General features: G+C 40.2%; 1 protein-coding gene across 1 annotated transcript; it reads left to right on the top strand.

Moving 5' to 3' along the window:
• Positions 1-11478: 11478 nt before the first annotated feature.
• On the top strand, positions 11479-12920 carry LOC121265828. The gene is made up of 4 exons (XM_041169490.1): positions 11479-11650; positions 11956-12239; positions 12337-12434; positions 12614-12920. The coding sequence occupies exons 1-4, from the start codon at positions 11479-11481 to the stop codon at positions 12918-12920; spliced, it is 861 nt and encodes a 286-aa protein (XP_041025424.1).
• The last annotated feature ends 2759 nt before the right edge of the window (positions 12921-15679 follow it).

The following is a 15679-nucleotide window of genomic DNA, read 5'->3' as shown; positions in this document are numbered from 1 at the left end:
TCACTATTGTATTCCGTGACAGGCCACATATCAGAGTAAAACAGAATCAGAACCAACATATCAGAATAAGAATCAGAGTCAGAACAGAATCAGAAAGTCATACCAAAGGCTTTTCAGATGCCACATCATATCAAAACAGAGTATTAATATTCAAATCATTTCACATTTTCCAAAACAGATTCAAAACATCTTCACGTCACATGCAAAATTTATCAAATTTTCATATTCACACATTTTTCTTAGTTCAATAACAGAATGCAAAAAATAAGCTCATGTCTACACCAGTCATACCAGAAAAATACCTTATTCTTACAGAATTTTCATGCATAAGCAGAACAAATATCTGAGGTTGTTCTCAAATTTCTTTTCAAAGCAAACATGCGTATTTTCAAAATCAACCTCATTTCATTTTTTTTTTATGCAAAGTCTAGCATAGGAACCCCGCTTACCTGAACTACTTAGCTTATCAGAATTTCTCCATAGCAGTACTGAACAAAAATCAATCGTCACTTATAAAATAATCACGTAATTCTCGTAAATTTTCAATAAATCACATATTTCGATATTTAAGCCTAAACTTCTAAAATAACCTATTTTAATTAAACTTCAAAAATTATCATCACCCTAAAATATTGTCGCTTTTCAAATTCACTGGTATCCGCTTACTAATCACTTAACCTAATTCCAAATAACAACAAGCACAGTACGTAAGCTGCCACCATATAAAGCAACCCAATCGAAACTACACGTTAACATAATAAGGTTTGGATGGCTTACAACTAAAAGGGCAAAACTGTAATATCATCTCAAAATTATTCTTCTTCCTACGTAAGGCTTTATGGGTGAAAACTATCCTAGTTTGAAAGCTTACCGAGAGGGAAGGGAGACGTGCGGCGGATCCTTGCTCACCAGAGGGAAGCTCGCGACAACGGATTGGGGAGGTACTAGGTGGTCGGCGACGTGAAATAACATTGAGAGAGAGAGAGAGCGAGAGAGAGAGAGAGAGAGATGAGGGAGAGCGAACATAGAGTGAGAGAGCGAGAGAAAAAGAGCAGCATGTGAGGGACTCACCGTGAGGGCAGTACGAAACGGAGATAAGGTGGCTGGGAGCGGCGACATTGTCGTCTTTTATAGCTAAGGCAAACGGCGTGGACAGTGGCTTAAGGGCTGTGGGTTGGTTGAGTCAAGATTGCTTTGTTTCGGGTATTAAAAACAGGGGTCCTTCGGTGGTAGTGAAGCAGCGTCTTCCGTCGTGCAGGGGGCTTGTCGTGTGGGTTGCGGCGTGGAACAGCTTGGCAGTGGAACTACCCTTCGGTGGTGGTTGTGAGGCTTGGGCAGTGTGGCTCCGTGCGGTAGACGCACGCGGGATTGAGCTTTCTTTGAGTGGCTCTCGGTGGGTGGGTCTCTTGCCGTGCGATCTAAGTGCTTGGGGTGGAGCTCGACCTCTGCTGGCCGTGGGTGGTGCACTGCATAATGCACGGTGCGGGGCGGAGGACGGTCTAGTTGTGGATTGCAGTGGAGAGGCAGCTATACGTGGGTTGCTGCGGCAGAGTATGGGACAACGGATGAGTGGACTGACGGCTTGTAGAGGTGTAGATGCTGTTTAGGGCTGCTTCTATGATGGAAAGAGGCGTGAAATAGGAAGAAAATGGCAGTTACGTGAAGGAGTTGATTCATTGAAAATAATAGGCTGCGGCTACTTCTTTTTCAGGAGAGAAAAACATGTATATAAAGAGTTGATTGGAAAAACCTAGATAAGAACCAAAAATAAGAGGGTAATCGTGCATGGCATGAAACATGAAACGTGCCTAACGTGAAAACTGGTCTTGGCTTCATGGGCTTGGGTTTTTTTTTGCACATTGATTGGGCTTTTTCTTCGAGTTTTGGGCTCCCGGTTTAACCTCTAAAATAATCTAACTTGTGCCATCAATTTTTTTTCTTGGCCCATGAAAGGATTTTACCTAATAAAAAAAATAATTAATGATTCTAACCTAAAAAAATTGCAAGCCCACTAAAAATATACTTGACATCCGTCAAAAAAATAAAAAATTTAGGCCCATAGTCCATTCCAAAAAGAAATGTTCGTTAATCTCAAGTGGACTTTTCATCCGTACAAACTCATAAATTTTAGAGAACAGCTTGGTGCTATACCCGGGTGTTACAATCATGCTCTTGACAAAGGTGGTTTCAAATTTGAGTTGCATGAATATATATCATTTTTGCAAACTCCCCTGTATTTTAGGATAGCCCAAAAAAAGGCTTCAACTATTTAAGGACGGGGGGTATAGCAGAAGAGAAGAAATTGAAGCTATACTGAATTCCCCAACACCCTTACGATCCACAACTAGAGAAGCACAGCACACTTTAGAATTCCCTTCAACTCCATTAGGCTAGGAGAGGTGTAATTGTTAGCCGGTAAAATGAATGGAATGGCAATGGAAAACAATAAATCAATAAAGAAAATGCCAGTTGAATATGAAAAGTTAATCTTGACTAAATTAACAAGTTGCTGACACAATATATCAGACTTCAGGAACCCTCAGATTTGAGAAAGTTCATATCCTCCCTTTACTTCTATCATGAATGTGTGTATCACTGGGTATGCATAAAACAAGCTCTACAAAATAATATTCTGAGTTTGGGCATCCAATATCAAGTTTGAGAGAACGACTTGGTACTGACACAATAAGACATCCGAATGTAATTAAAAAATCTATCTGCCTGAATATTAGGGTCACATCATAGCAATGCGCCACCATACATGAAACAAGTGTAACCAGATAGACATGACATTACTAAAACTCACCTCCATGCTGAATTCATAACCCACAGATGCAGTCTCCCACTCTCCAACAGCAACAAGATGGTTGGGTTCACAAACCAATATACAATGTAAGATCTCAACTGCTTTCAATTTTACAACAACTGAAACATAACCGAATTTTACTTGCACAATCTTCACTGTATTCTCCTCGAAGCAGCCTGATTTACATGTTGAACACAAGCACTGAATTCTCCCTTCCCTAAGAATAAATACCCAAAATCACTATGTTTGTGTCATGTAAAACAAGATGCTGGCCATCTGGAGCAAAGTGCAAACCAGATCTTTCCAGTTCAACCTAGCAGAATAACACAATCATAGTGATGTTGATGATAACCTGGAAATGTGACTGACGACCAACCCAAGGATCTTTTTAAAATGAATATGTAACACCCCGCTTCCCAAAAAGACATTTTAGAATTTTTGGGGAGCCATTGGGCTATTACTAAACTTGAACTTAAAAACTTTTTCTTTTTAACAACGCGCCAGATGCGAAAGTTTCCATAAATAAAATAAACTTTAATAAATACTGAAAATCCAAAATAGAGTCTGCGGAAACACTTATTTTAAAAAAATACGGAAGTCTTATGTGCTTATCAAAATAATTCATTTAAACTTTAAACCATAGAAATAATCATAGCATAATCTATAATATCCCGTATTTTAGTGTATTTTTTTAATTGAAGGATTATTTTTAATTTATTTAAATATTAGTTTTCTTGTTTTAAATTTATCGGATTTCTCGTTGCATTTATATTATAATTTTTAAGTTGTGAAATTTATTTTGATGTGCTTTCTTGATATTAATTATTGTTTACATTTAAATTTGCTTTTTGCCTTAATGAATAATTTTATTGCTGGACTTTAATTATTTTATTTTATTAATTTTAAGTTGTAGTGTTTTTATTTGGCTCTTAAATTATTTTTATTGTGCCTTTTTTCTTTTGTTGGACCCTTCTATTTTCGAACTGGGCTTGTTTGAGTGTATTTTATTTTTTCTTTCAAGCCCAACCCATTTTGGTCCCCAGCCCAACCCATGAGCTTTCAACCTAGCCCACTAAATCCCCCTCAAACGGCGTCGTTTTGTAAACAAATGTGAAAACCCTACCCCTTGTGTTTATTTTTCTAGCGCCGCACCCCATCTCCTTTCCCTCCTTTTTCTTCTTCCAGCCCGCACCTCCCAGGCCCCCTCTCTCTTAGATTTCTGCTCTCGCTGAATCGCGTGCCCTCTCTCTCTCTCTCTCTCTCTAAATCGCGCACCCCCTCTCTCTCAGATTTCTTCTCTCTCTCTCTCCGAATCACACGCCCACTCTCTCGCCTAGCTCTGCCGCGACCACTTTTCCCTTACGGTGAGTCTCGTTGCACCTCCATCTCTTTTCGTTTCCTTTTCCTTTTTGTTGAGTTTTATGTTTTCCTAGAAACAAGCAGGAACTTTGCACTCTTTGAAAATATTAACATGTAGTTTTAAACTTTATAGTCATGATATTCTTGGTAACTACGAAATTGCCTTCAGGCCTTTGGTCTTTGACTTTTCCGTAAAACAGCTCAAACTTGTTTTTAAGTGTTTTTACATGTTGCTCCATTTTCAGATATATTGTTACGTGGATTTAGTTTAATGGGCTTGGTTTTCATTATACATAAAAAAAATGTTTATCTTGTTAATTTGAACTATTTAGATTTAATTGAACTCTTTTTTTTTTTTAAGTTGGCCTTATTTTATGGGATTTTAAGTAGTCATAGTATTCTATTAATCTATAATACGTTGTGGGTACTTTAGCATTTTAAAAACACCGGTATTCATTTATCATAATATTTATTCGATCATTCTCTTCGGTACGGATTCGTTTTAGTGGATATTGATGAATTTAGAAAGTGATAATATTTAGAATTAAGAGAATTTTAAGTATCGAGGAATTAAAATAGGTACTTTGGGTGTAATATAAGATTTATCTGTTCACGAGAGATTGATTTAAGTTACATGAATTTTTGTATAGGTGGTGATTGACAATTATCCAGTACTATTGTGGAGAATTTCTAAATAAGTTAAGAAGTACAGGTAAGCGAGGTTCCTGCTAGGCTTTATACGAATTATTGAGACTGAGGTTGACTTTCTGAAAACTTTGCATATTTTGTGATGAAATCATAACTTGGGAAAAACTAACCTCAGTCGTTTATTTGCATTACTCATGAAATCTGTACGAAAAGGAAAAATATTTTCTGACATGCATTGTGTAGACATGAGCTAAATTTTGTCATGCTGTCTCTGAAATCTGAAAAAGAACATTATTGAGGATACGAAAAATTGTGCATTGATGTAGAAAGAGGCTCCGACTTTTGTTTTCAGTATGTGAGAATGATCTGAATTTCAATACTCTGTTTTGATATAATGTGGCATATGAAAAACTTTTGGCATAACTTTCTGATTCTATTCTGACTCTTACATAAAATCGTGACTTTTCATAAATAATTTTATGCATAACTCTCACATAAAATCATGCATTTCATAAATAATTTTATGAAATAACTCTCACATAAAATCAAGACTTTTCATAAATAATTTTATGCATAACTCTCACATAAAATCATGCATTTCATAAATAATTTTATGAAATAACTCTCACATAAAATCAAGACTTTTCATAAATAATTTTATGCATAACTCTCACATAAAATCATGCATTTCATAAATAATTTTATGAAATAACTCTCACATAAAATCATGATTTAGGTACGTAAAAATGGGTTTCCAATGAAGGGCATACATGTATAATATTTTTTATAAAAAAAGAAGCAGTTTACCATACATACGTGTAAGGGTATGATCATGCTACTTACCTTGCAACGCTAATCCACTATTTTTAGCGCGTAGTCGGTCGCCTATAAAAATAAACACAAATTTCTACTTAAACTTGTGATTTTATTTAAAACCTAAACTACTAAAATAGTCTATATTTCCTAAACCTAGATTCTTCCTAACACTAAAATATTCTCAACTTTTAATCCTAAATAAGCATGGGTATTTTTGGGAAAACAACATAATGGGCATGGGCATTTTTGTAATTATACTAACCCACCTAAAATTTATTTTACGGGTTGCATGCATTCGGGATGGGTTTACCAGTGAGGCAAAGGGCAGGGCCTTACCGTGATCAACAACTAGCGGCGGCTAGTGGCTGGGCGCAGTGGCAACTCCGGCGAGTGGGCCACTATGCAACTAAGAGAGAGAGATGGAGAGTGAGAGAGACGAGATGAACGAGAGGGGGAGGACACAGCTTGAGGGAGAGGAGGCAGGTTACCAAGAAAGGGCTGTGGTATTTTCACTGTGCGTTCTGGGGAGGTGCTGCCAAGCTTGGCGATGTTGACTACTATGGTGGTGGAGGGTGGTTCACAGCTGGGCAGCTCGCGAAGGGAAGAGCCATGCTCTGTTTTCGGAAGCAAGAATAGAGGTCCTTCGGTGAGGTTGTTTTCCACTGTGGTTTCACTGCTGACTTTGGTGGTGAGGACTGCTTTTTGGTGGTTCTCGGTTTCGCATTGGCTGGGCAGTGGGTTGGCGGTTTCATGGCTTCTACACGGGATGTGGACTGACCAAGTGCTACAGCGTGGTCTTCATGGGGTTGGGGAGCAAACGTGGTATTGTTGGATAGACGTGAGATGGCTCATGGTGCAGTTTGTGGAGGCTGGACGGTGACATTGATATGTTGCCGTGGGGTTAAAGCAGATGGGAGGAGTTGGGGCGCATTGGTCGTGCGTGATAGTTGGTGCTGTGTGGGTGCGTGGATTTGGTTTCCATGGTAGTTCACGGAGAGGAAGTAGCTTGGGCGGCAGTGGCTATTCTTTTCATGCGGGAGGGCTAACAATATTTATAGATTTAGCTGGTTGAGAACCAAAAGGAAAACCCTAGAGAAAAAGAGACGTGCATCTGCATGGGAGTGGAGCCGTGGGTAAAGACTTATAGTCGTTGGTATGGTTTAGGAGTTTTAATGGAGATAGAACTCTAAAATAATCTGCTAAGTGGGAGATGTGTGGCAAAGGGTTTTGTTTAAGTTTTTTAGCATTTGACTCATCCTCTAAAATAATCCAATATGTTCCACAAAAATTTCTCTGTACATAAAAAATTTCCACTTTAAAAATATTATTACATGGCAAGCCCTAAAACAAAATTGATATTTGCCAAAATAAAAAATCCTAGGCCCGTAGTGTATTTTAAAAAAATACTCAAACACTCAATTGGGCTTCTAATATAATTGGCCCATTAACCTAATTTTAGGCCCAATGAAATTATCCATAATTTATCCCTAATAATATTAGGTCAGGTCGTTACAGAATACGAGTGCCCAGAATTTATACAATAACATACTTCTCTACCAAAGTAATATTTGTGAATTGGCAATGTTATGGATGTGTGCCCTATTAAAGATAAGAGAAATGCTAGGGAGCCCGATTTGGGCTCCCGTTTTATGTTGCTCGTCTGACGTGGGAAGGCCAACTGGCCTTTCCTTTTTCTTTTTTTTTTTTCCCTCTCCATGCGATCCCTACATTTCCCTCCCTCACCCAGCTCTTTCTCACTATCTCCTCTGCGTCTCCCCTTGCCCAGTGAAACCCATTTCTTTTCCCTCCACCTCCAGTCTCAAAACTCCACCTTTTCTTTTACCTCCGGTTTCCCGTCAATTGACTTGAATTTTCAACATGAGCCTTCTTCTTCTTCATTCCCAACAAGCCTTTCAACCATCTTGTGGCCTTTCCCATATTTTCTCTATCTCTAGTGACTTTGGAGTGACAAACTAGAAAAAGAAAATAAACAGCCAAAAAGTCCAAAGGGAAATAAAATGTTAGGTACGAAGTCAAAATCCCAGGTGGGGTTTCGCTAACAACTAACAAGTCTGCATCTTTTCCCTCTCAAAAGTCTGAACTAAAAATCAGAGAGTGCTAAAGAAGCCCAACAAATCCTAGACAAATAAATGCGATAAGAACAAATCCTTCAATGAGCTAGAAGCTAAGAGAGGAAACGGTGTTTCAGAAATAAAAAAGCGAGTGAGAGAGACCAAATATTTCAAACCCAGGTGTTGATTATTGAGATGAAAAGTTTGGACGAGAGAGAAAGAAGGTGGTGGGGGGGGGGTCAGGGAGACAGAGACGGAGATAGAGAAGTGAGGGATGGGAGATGGAGACGGAGAGATGCAATGGAGATGGAGAATGAAATGGATTTCACTGGGCTAGGGGAGACGCGAGGGAGACAGTGAGAAAGAGCTGGGCGAGGGAGGGAAATGGAGGGATCGCACGGAGAGGGAAGAAATGTGAGGGAGAAAGTTAAAAAACATAAATAAAAATAAAAATAAAGGGAAAGGCCAGTTGGCCTTCCCACGTCAGACGGGCAACATAAAACGGGAGCCCAAATCGGGCCCCCTAGCTTTTCTCTAAAGATAATCCCACAGATCAGCAAGATCCAATGGCTACAAGTCCCTTTATGGAAACTCAGACTCAAATCACCCCAACGACTACAATTTCCTCCATGGAAACTAAGACTCATTTCACCCCAACGACTCCAACTCTCTCTATGGAGACCGAGACTCAAGCCAACCAAATTCACGTCAATGACACAAAGGCTACACATGCTTTATATGTAAAAATTCAACACAAATCTTTTGTAAATGGCTAGTTAGTTTCCTTAATTTTTTGCTTTCAATTCATTGTACATATGGTATATATATTGGAAGGCTCTCATGCATGGACTCACGGTTTGTGAAACTTTTTAACAAACAATTTGAATTAATTTTTCTTATGGTATCAGAGTCTTGTGGGAGTGCAAGAGAGTCTTCCTCTCGATTAAACATGGCCTCCATCTCACTGAGTGTAAGCAACTTTGTTACTCTCAAACTCACCCAAGGAAATTATCCTTTGTGGAGAGAACAAATTTTAGCCTTGGCTGAGAGCCAAGACTTGGTCGAGCACCTCATTGGTGACTCCCCCCACCACCCAAACACTCTGACGATTCCCCCAACCCAACCCAAGAATTAACCCAGACATACCTTCAATGGCGCAAGGCAGATCGACTTCTTCGTGGGTGGATCATTGGCACCCTGTCCGAAGAAGCACTTAGATTAGTGGTTGGTCTTGAAACCTCTAACCATGTCTGGGAAGCCCTCAAAGTCGCCAATGCCCAAGCATCTCAAGAGAGGGAATTTCACCTTACCCAACAAATCTCGTACCTGAGGAAGGAGCCAACCACTTCTATTGCCGATCATCTTCGGCACTCCAAGACTTTATGTGACAATCTACAAGCCATCGGACGGCCCATGGAGGATAAAATGAAGGTGTTCTCCCTCTTGAATAGCCTTGGACCGAAGTACGAACCATTCATCACCTCCATGCTTAAACCACCGATGTCGACATATTCTGAAGCGGTGCCGCTCCTCCAAGGGTATAAGCTCCGATCTCACCTTCATGATTCTTTCTCTAACAATTCTATGGTTTTTTATGGACAAAGAACAAGACCTAATACTCAGCGACAAGGTGACCACTCCTTCTCCTCCAAGGGACGCAGGTTCACCCAGTCGAATTTCAACTCAAGAGCCCCTCACAACTCTGCCTAGCAGCATGCACCACATCCCTCAAATAACTCGGCTCCTACACGAGATTCCAAAAAAATTGACACTTGTCAAATTTGTGGCAAAAAGGGACATGTGGCACTTAAATGTTGGCAATGTTTTGATCATGCTGTTCAACCTGATGATGTTCCACAAGCTTTGGCTGCGCTCACTCTTAATAACTCTGTCTCCGATATTGAATGGACTGCTGACACAGGTGCCACTGCCCACATGACAGGTAATTCAGGTATGCTTGAAAGCCTTCATCATTATTTCGGTACTAACGTTGTTATTGTTGATGATGCCACATTACATGAAATCACTCATATTGGTGATACTATTATTGGATCTGGTACTTCTCAAATTAATTTAAAAGATGTTTTATTAGTTTCCGATCTTGCTAAAAATCTTCTATTTGTTAGTCAATTAACGTCTGATTATCCTTACCTGTGTGAATTTTATGGTATTGGTTTTAATATAAAGGACAAAGCGACCAACCGCACAATCTTGAATGGGCGACAGAAGGGTAACTTGTATGTCTTCTCCCCACCTGCTGAAGCTCATTTCTCCACCCGATTTCGATCGGTGCCTAAAGAAATGTGGCATCAATGGTTGGGTCATCCCCAAGCCTCTACTCTTCAAGTTCTTCATTCCAAAGGTCTTATTCAACTCGTCGGCAAGCATACTGGTACCTCAATTTGTGAAAGCTGCCAACTAGGAAAAATGAGCAAATTACCTTTTTTGTCCTCCGACCATTCTCATCTTAATGTATTTGATAAAATCTATTGTGACTTGTTGGGTCCTGCCCCTGTTTTATGTGTTGGAAAATTTCAATATTATACATGTTTAGTTGATGATTTCTCAAAATATATGTGGTTTATTCCCCTTCGCAAAAAATCTGATTTTTTAATGCCTTTCTTCTATTTGAAAAATACGTTGATCGTCAATTTAACAAAAATATCAATATTTTTCAATCTGATGGTGGCGGTGAATTCGCTAACGATAAATTCAATTCTCACCTCCAACAACAAGGAATCTTGCATCAATATTCTTGCCCCCATACCAAGTCGTTCACTCAATCTTGCATCAATATTCTTGCCCCCATACTGCACCATTATGGAATTAGGCATGACTATGATTTTTCATAGTGGTGTCCCAAAACGTTTCTGGGTAGAAGTTTTCACTACTGCTTTTTTTTAATTAATCGCCTTCCTTCTACCGCCCTTGGCCTTGATTCTCCATTTTCTATCCTCTATGGTCATTTTCCCGACTACACCTCTCATCGTGTTTTTGGTTCGAAATGCTATTCTTATACTTGGGACACCAAACATAACAAGTTTGATCCCAAAACTCTACCTTGCATTTTTTTTAGGCTATAGTGAACACCATCAAGGTTACAAGTGCTACCACCCACCCTCTCGATGCACCTTCATCTCAAGACATATTGTCTTTGATGAATCTACCTTCACTTTTAAAAAACCTAGTAACCTTCATGTCCCCTCCTCCGTTACTCAAATATTGTCTGTGTTCCATGAGTGGCGCTATCCTATTTCAAATACCGACTCTTCAGGGGCTGCTAGTTCTTCTACCTTGTAGGTCCCCCATCTTGATGCAGATATTCCTATTCCTCCAGTGATTATGACAGAACCATCCGTTGCACCTACCTTCCCTGATCATGAAATGTAGAGTAATGCTCGCTATGAGACAAATGCCTTTGCTCCTTCATCGCCATCACCAGTGGTCGACTCCACTCAGACTCCTTCTCGCCATCACATGGTTACATGCTTCAGGGTTGGTATTCACAAACCTAATCCTAAATATGCTAATCTTCATGCTCTTGTTGATCTTCCATAGGAACCAAAGATTGTTCGCTCTGCTCTCAACCATCTTGGTTGGAACAAGGCTATGCAAGACGAAATACAGGCACTCCATGACAACCACACATGGACCCTCGTGCCCCGCACCCCATCCATGGATGTCATTGGCTGCAAATGGGTCTTCAAAACCAAAATCAATGCTGATGGTTCTCTTGATCGACTCAAAGCTTGGCTTGTTGCTAAATGATTCCATCAAATGGATGGGGTCAATTATACAAAGACTTTCTCTCCTGTCATCAAACCTAGCACCATTCGCATTGTTCTTACCTTAGCTCTTTTTCATCGTTGGGACATTCGCCAGCTTGACGTCAAGAATGCTTTTCTCCATGATGATCTACAGGAAGATGTTTTTATGGATCAACCTCCAGGTTTTATCCATCCAACTCTTTCCTCACATGTTTGCAAATTGAACAAAGTTTATATGGTTTAAAACAAGCTTCTCGTGCATGGTTTGATAAATTTAGTAATTTTCTTATTGCTTATGGGTTCTCTTGTAGCACTGCCGACCCCTCTCTTTTTACTTATCACTCTTCTCACAGCACTATAATTCTTTTGTTATATGTTGATGATATTCTCTTAACTGGCTTCAATCCTAGTCATCTCAACACTTTCATCTCTACTCTTGGCCAACAATTTTCCATGAAAGACCTTGGTCCGTTTCATTACTTTTTAGGGATTCAAGTGACTCACACCTCTGATGGGTTCATTTTATCTCAGGTCAAATATACTTTAGATATTTTAGAATGTGCTCAAATGCAAGACAATAAGCCCATGGGTACCCCCATGATGCCCAAAACAAAGGGTCTCACTAGTGACATTCCCTACCCTGACCCTGGTCATTATCGTAGCAATGTTGGTGCCCTTCAATATCTTAGTCTCACTTGTCCCGAGTTAGCATTTTGTGTCAACTTTGTCTCACAATTTACGCACTCACCCACCATTGCTCATTACAAAATGGTAAAATGAATTCTTCAGTATTTACACGGTACAGTTGATCTTGGTATGCATTTTACGTCACAATCTACACTTGATCTTTATGCCTTTTCTGATGTAGATTGGGCTAGTTGTCCTCAAACAGGTCGCTCTACAACCGGCTATTGTGTGTTCTTGGGCAGCAACTGCATCTCCTGGTCCACTAAGAAATAACACACTGTCTCTCGCTCCAGCTCCAAAGCTAAGTATCATGTTATGGCCCACACTACTGCGGAACTTACATGGATCTCCTTTTTGCTCTGTGATCTTGGTGTTCAACTCTCATCATCACCCGTCCTCTTCTGTGATAATTTAAGTGCTCTTCATATGACTGTCAATCCTGTTTTCCATGCTCGTAGCAAACATATTGAGATTGACTACCACTATGTACAAGAACGCGTTGCTCTTGGTCTTATTCAAACACGGCATATCCCGGACTCTCTTCAACTTGCAGATATTTTTACCAAACCTCTTTGTTGTCATGTCCTTTATTCTCTACGTTCGAAGCTTGGCCTTCTACCTCAGCATAGTTTGCGAGGGCGTATTAAAGATAATCCCACAGATCAGCAAGACCTAATGGCTACAATTTCCTCAATGGAAACTAAGACTCATTTCACCCCAACGGCTCCAACTCCCTCTATGGAAACCGAGACTCAAGCCAACTAGATTCACGTCAATGACACAACGGCTACACATGCTTTATATGGAAAAATTCAACACAAATCTTTTGTAAATGGCTAGTTGGTTTCCTTATTTTTTTGCTTTCAATTCATTGTACATATGGTATATATATTGGAAGGCTCTCATGCATAGACCCACAGTTTGTGAGACCTTTTTACAAACAGCTTGAATTCATTTTACGAAAGAAGGGCATCCAACTCTTGGTTCCTGGATTGCTAACCTGTATATGTAAAGGTTTCTGTCTCTGTCCATCAGAGGGCTGCATGAAACACAAATGCAGATTTCATTCCCTTCGGTGCTAAAAAATAGTGATGAAATAGGCATGGGATGGACATAGCATCCCACAAGCTCAACAATGTCTTTTAGGTCATTTTTAAGCTTCAACTTCCTGCGAAGTTTCTTGTCTACACTCTCTTGAACTCCTTTAGCCATCAAACTGTTATTTCCAACAAAATTGGTGTTCTGATTCAGAATCGATGCGAGACTATTTGAATCTACAATGTTCTTGTGCCCAACCCCCTTCTTGTCAAGATGGGCTTCAGATTTTTCTACATGTGAAACAGATTGCTGAAAAACATCTGAGTTATCCTTCTCATCAAAGGCAAATGCCAATGGATGACTTTGTGATATAGCAGGAGCCATACTGTTTGTTGAAATTTTGGAATCAATGGTATTCTCTGTGTGCGACCGATAGGATTGTCCACCAAGCTTGGCTTGAACTCCCAATAAATCTTTATAGCATGGTTTGTCATTAGAAGAGCTCATCTGATGAATCTCTGAGGCAAGCAAAGTTCCTGTGTCAGGATCTTTTTCCGGGTCAAGATCCTTTACAAAGTTTCTAAATATGATACTTTCTGAAAGTGGAACATCATCCTTGCTTGCCAACAGATTCACATTTCGGGCCCTTTTCCGGGTATAGACCTTATTCGGTATTTGACTAAAGAACGTGATGCCAGGTTCAGCCATCCCCTCCATTGAAACCTATTTCCTTTGATGATATTTTTGAAGAATCAACCATGCTTCTTTGGTTGGTGTCAGTTGTATCAGTAGTTGTGGAAACAGGTGTAACACCCGGACCCAGTCAAACTTGATTTTTATATATTTTTGGGCTTATGCATATGAAAAACCCAATTAAGTGTTCGACTTTTTTTTTTGGAATAGACTAAGGGCTTAAAATCTTTGTTTTTTAGGTTTATGATTTTATTTTCTTTGGTTTTTATAATTAGGTCAAAAATCTTTTTATGAGTCGAGAAAAGTTTTGGACTAATTGAATTATTTTTAAGAAATTGAGTCGTGATTGATGACTCAAGAAAAAGTGCAAGACCCAAGCCCACACCCGTGTCTTTTAAACCATTAAAACCAACTGAGTTTATGATTTTCTTTTTGCCGTAACGCATGATTGCACTCCCACGCATGTACACCTCTATACTCTCCTCAGCTTTAGGGCTTTGTTTTTGTTTTGTTTCAATCACCTATATATTCACACGGCAACTTCACAGTTCATCGTACAACCCCACAGATTTCTTGTCTTGCACGGCTTCATCTAGTTCGTTTTCCACGGCATGCATGATATTGCACGTCTCCCTCATTTCTCTAGGGTTTTTCATCGTCTATATATTTATTCATACTCCCTGCAAAACACCAACCCGAAGCACCATAACTCAATCTCTTCTCACCGTCCGAAAATCAGCCCAACGCCTCCACCCACGCACGTACGTTCACATCATGCTTACACTGCGGCTCAACCTCCGTCAAACCCTCCACCAAGTTGCAGCCGCTGCTACCCTCTTCAACCACCACTCCACTGCCGCAAACAAGCCAGCCCAACGCAACATGGCATCACTTTCCATGGCGTTGCTGCATCAGGGAAAAAAAAAAAAAAAAAAACAACTCCTGTGTGTCCACTCCATATGGAATCACCCTGCCCAACCCGAGTACAACCACGTCGCAGCCCAAGTGCACATCCAGGGCAACCACCGCGAGCCGTCATGGCACGTCCACAAACACCCCTGTTTTTGCTCCTCGAAACAGAGCAAGTTTTTGCTCAAGCTGTCCATCGAGCCCCCTCCGTTGGCCTTTCACTGGGTGTTGCACCTCACTGTCACCTTCGATCTCCACCGTCGATACCTCACAGAAACCACCGCCAAGGACTTTCTGACACCCCCTGTCTGTCATGCCTCACAGTGAGCTTCATCTCTTTCCCTCACGTTTTGCTCTCTCTCACCGTGTTTCTCTCTCGCCCAATGCACAGTCGTCGAGTTCAGCACCTTCCACCGCACCCAACACTGCACACCTTCCCTCATGGTGAGCTACCTCTACCTACCTCACGTCGAACTCCCTTCCTCCCTCTCTTCTCTCTTTCTGCCCCACGTGCTCAACCGCCCATTTTTCTGTCGTAACCACCGCCCTCACCACCGTAGAAAACAGCCCAACTCGCCGCCCATCGAGCTCTCAATCTCTCGGTGAGCCTCTGCCTCACAAACTGCTGTTTTCACTACAAGAAAAATCACTTTTACAGACGAAAGTTTTAGCAGCGATATAAAAACCGTGGGTAGAGGTTTACCTTTAGTGAAAAAAATTTTAAATTCGTCGCTGATGTTACTTTTAACAACCAAAATTATACCGTCATTTATATTGGTCGCAAATACATGAGTCCGGGTTATGCACGCCTCCATATGAATGAAATTTTCATAAAATTACTTATAAAAAAAATTAAATATAAATATAAATATAAAAAATTATAT

Source organism: Juglans microcarpa x Juglans regia, chromosome 5D (assembly GCF_004785595.1).
Source record: "Juglans microcarpa x Juglans regia isolate MS1-56 chromosome 5D, Jm3101_v1.0, whole genome shotgun sequence".
Lineage (NCBI taxonomy): Eukaryota > Viridiplantae > Streptophyta > Magnoliopsida > Fagales > Juglandaceae > Juglans > Juglans microcarpa x Juglans regia.
The sequence above is the reverse complement of the archived record's forward strand: the minus strand, read 5'-3'. Positions and strand labels throughout refer to the sequence as shown.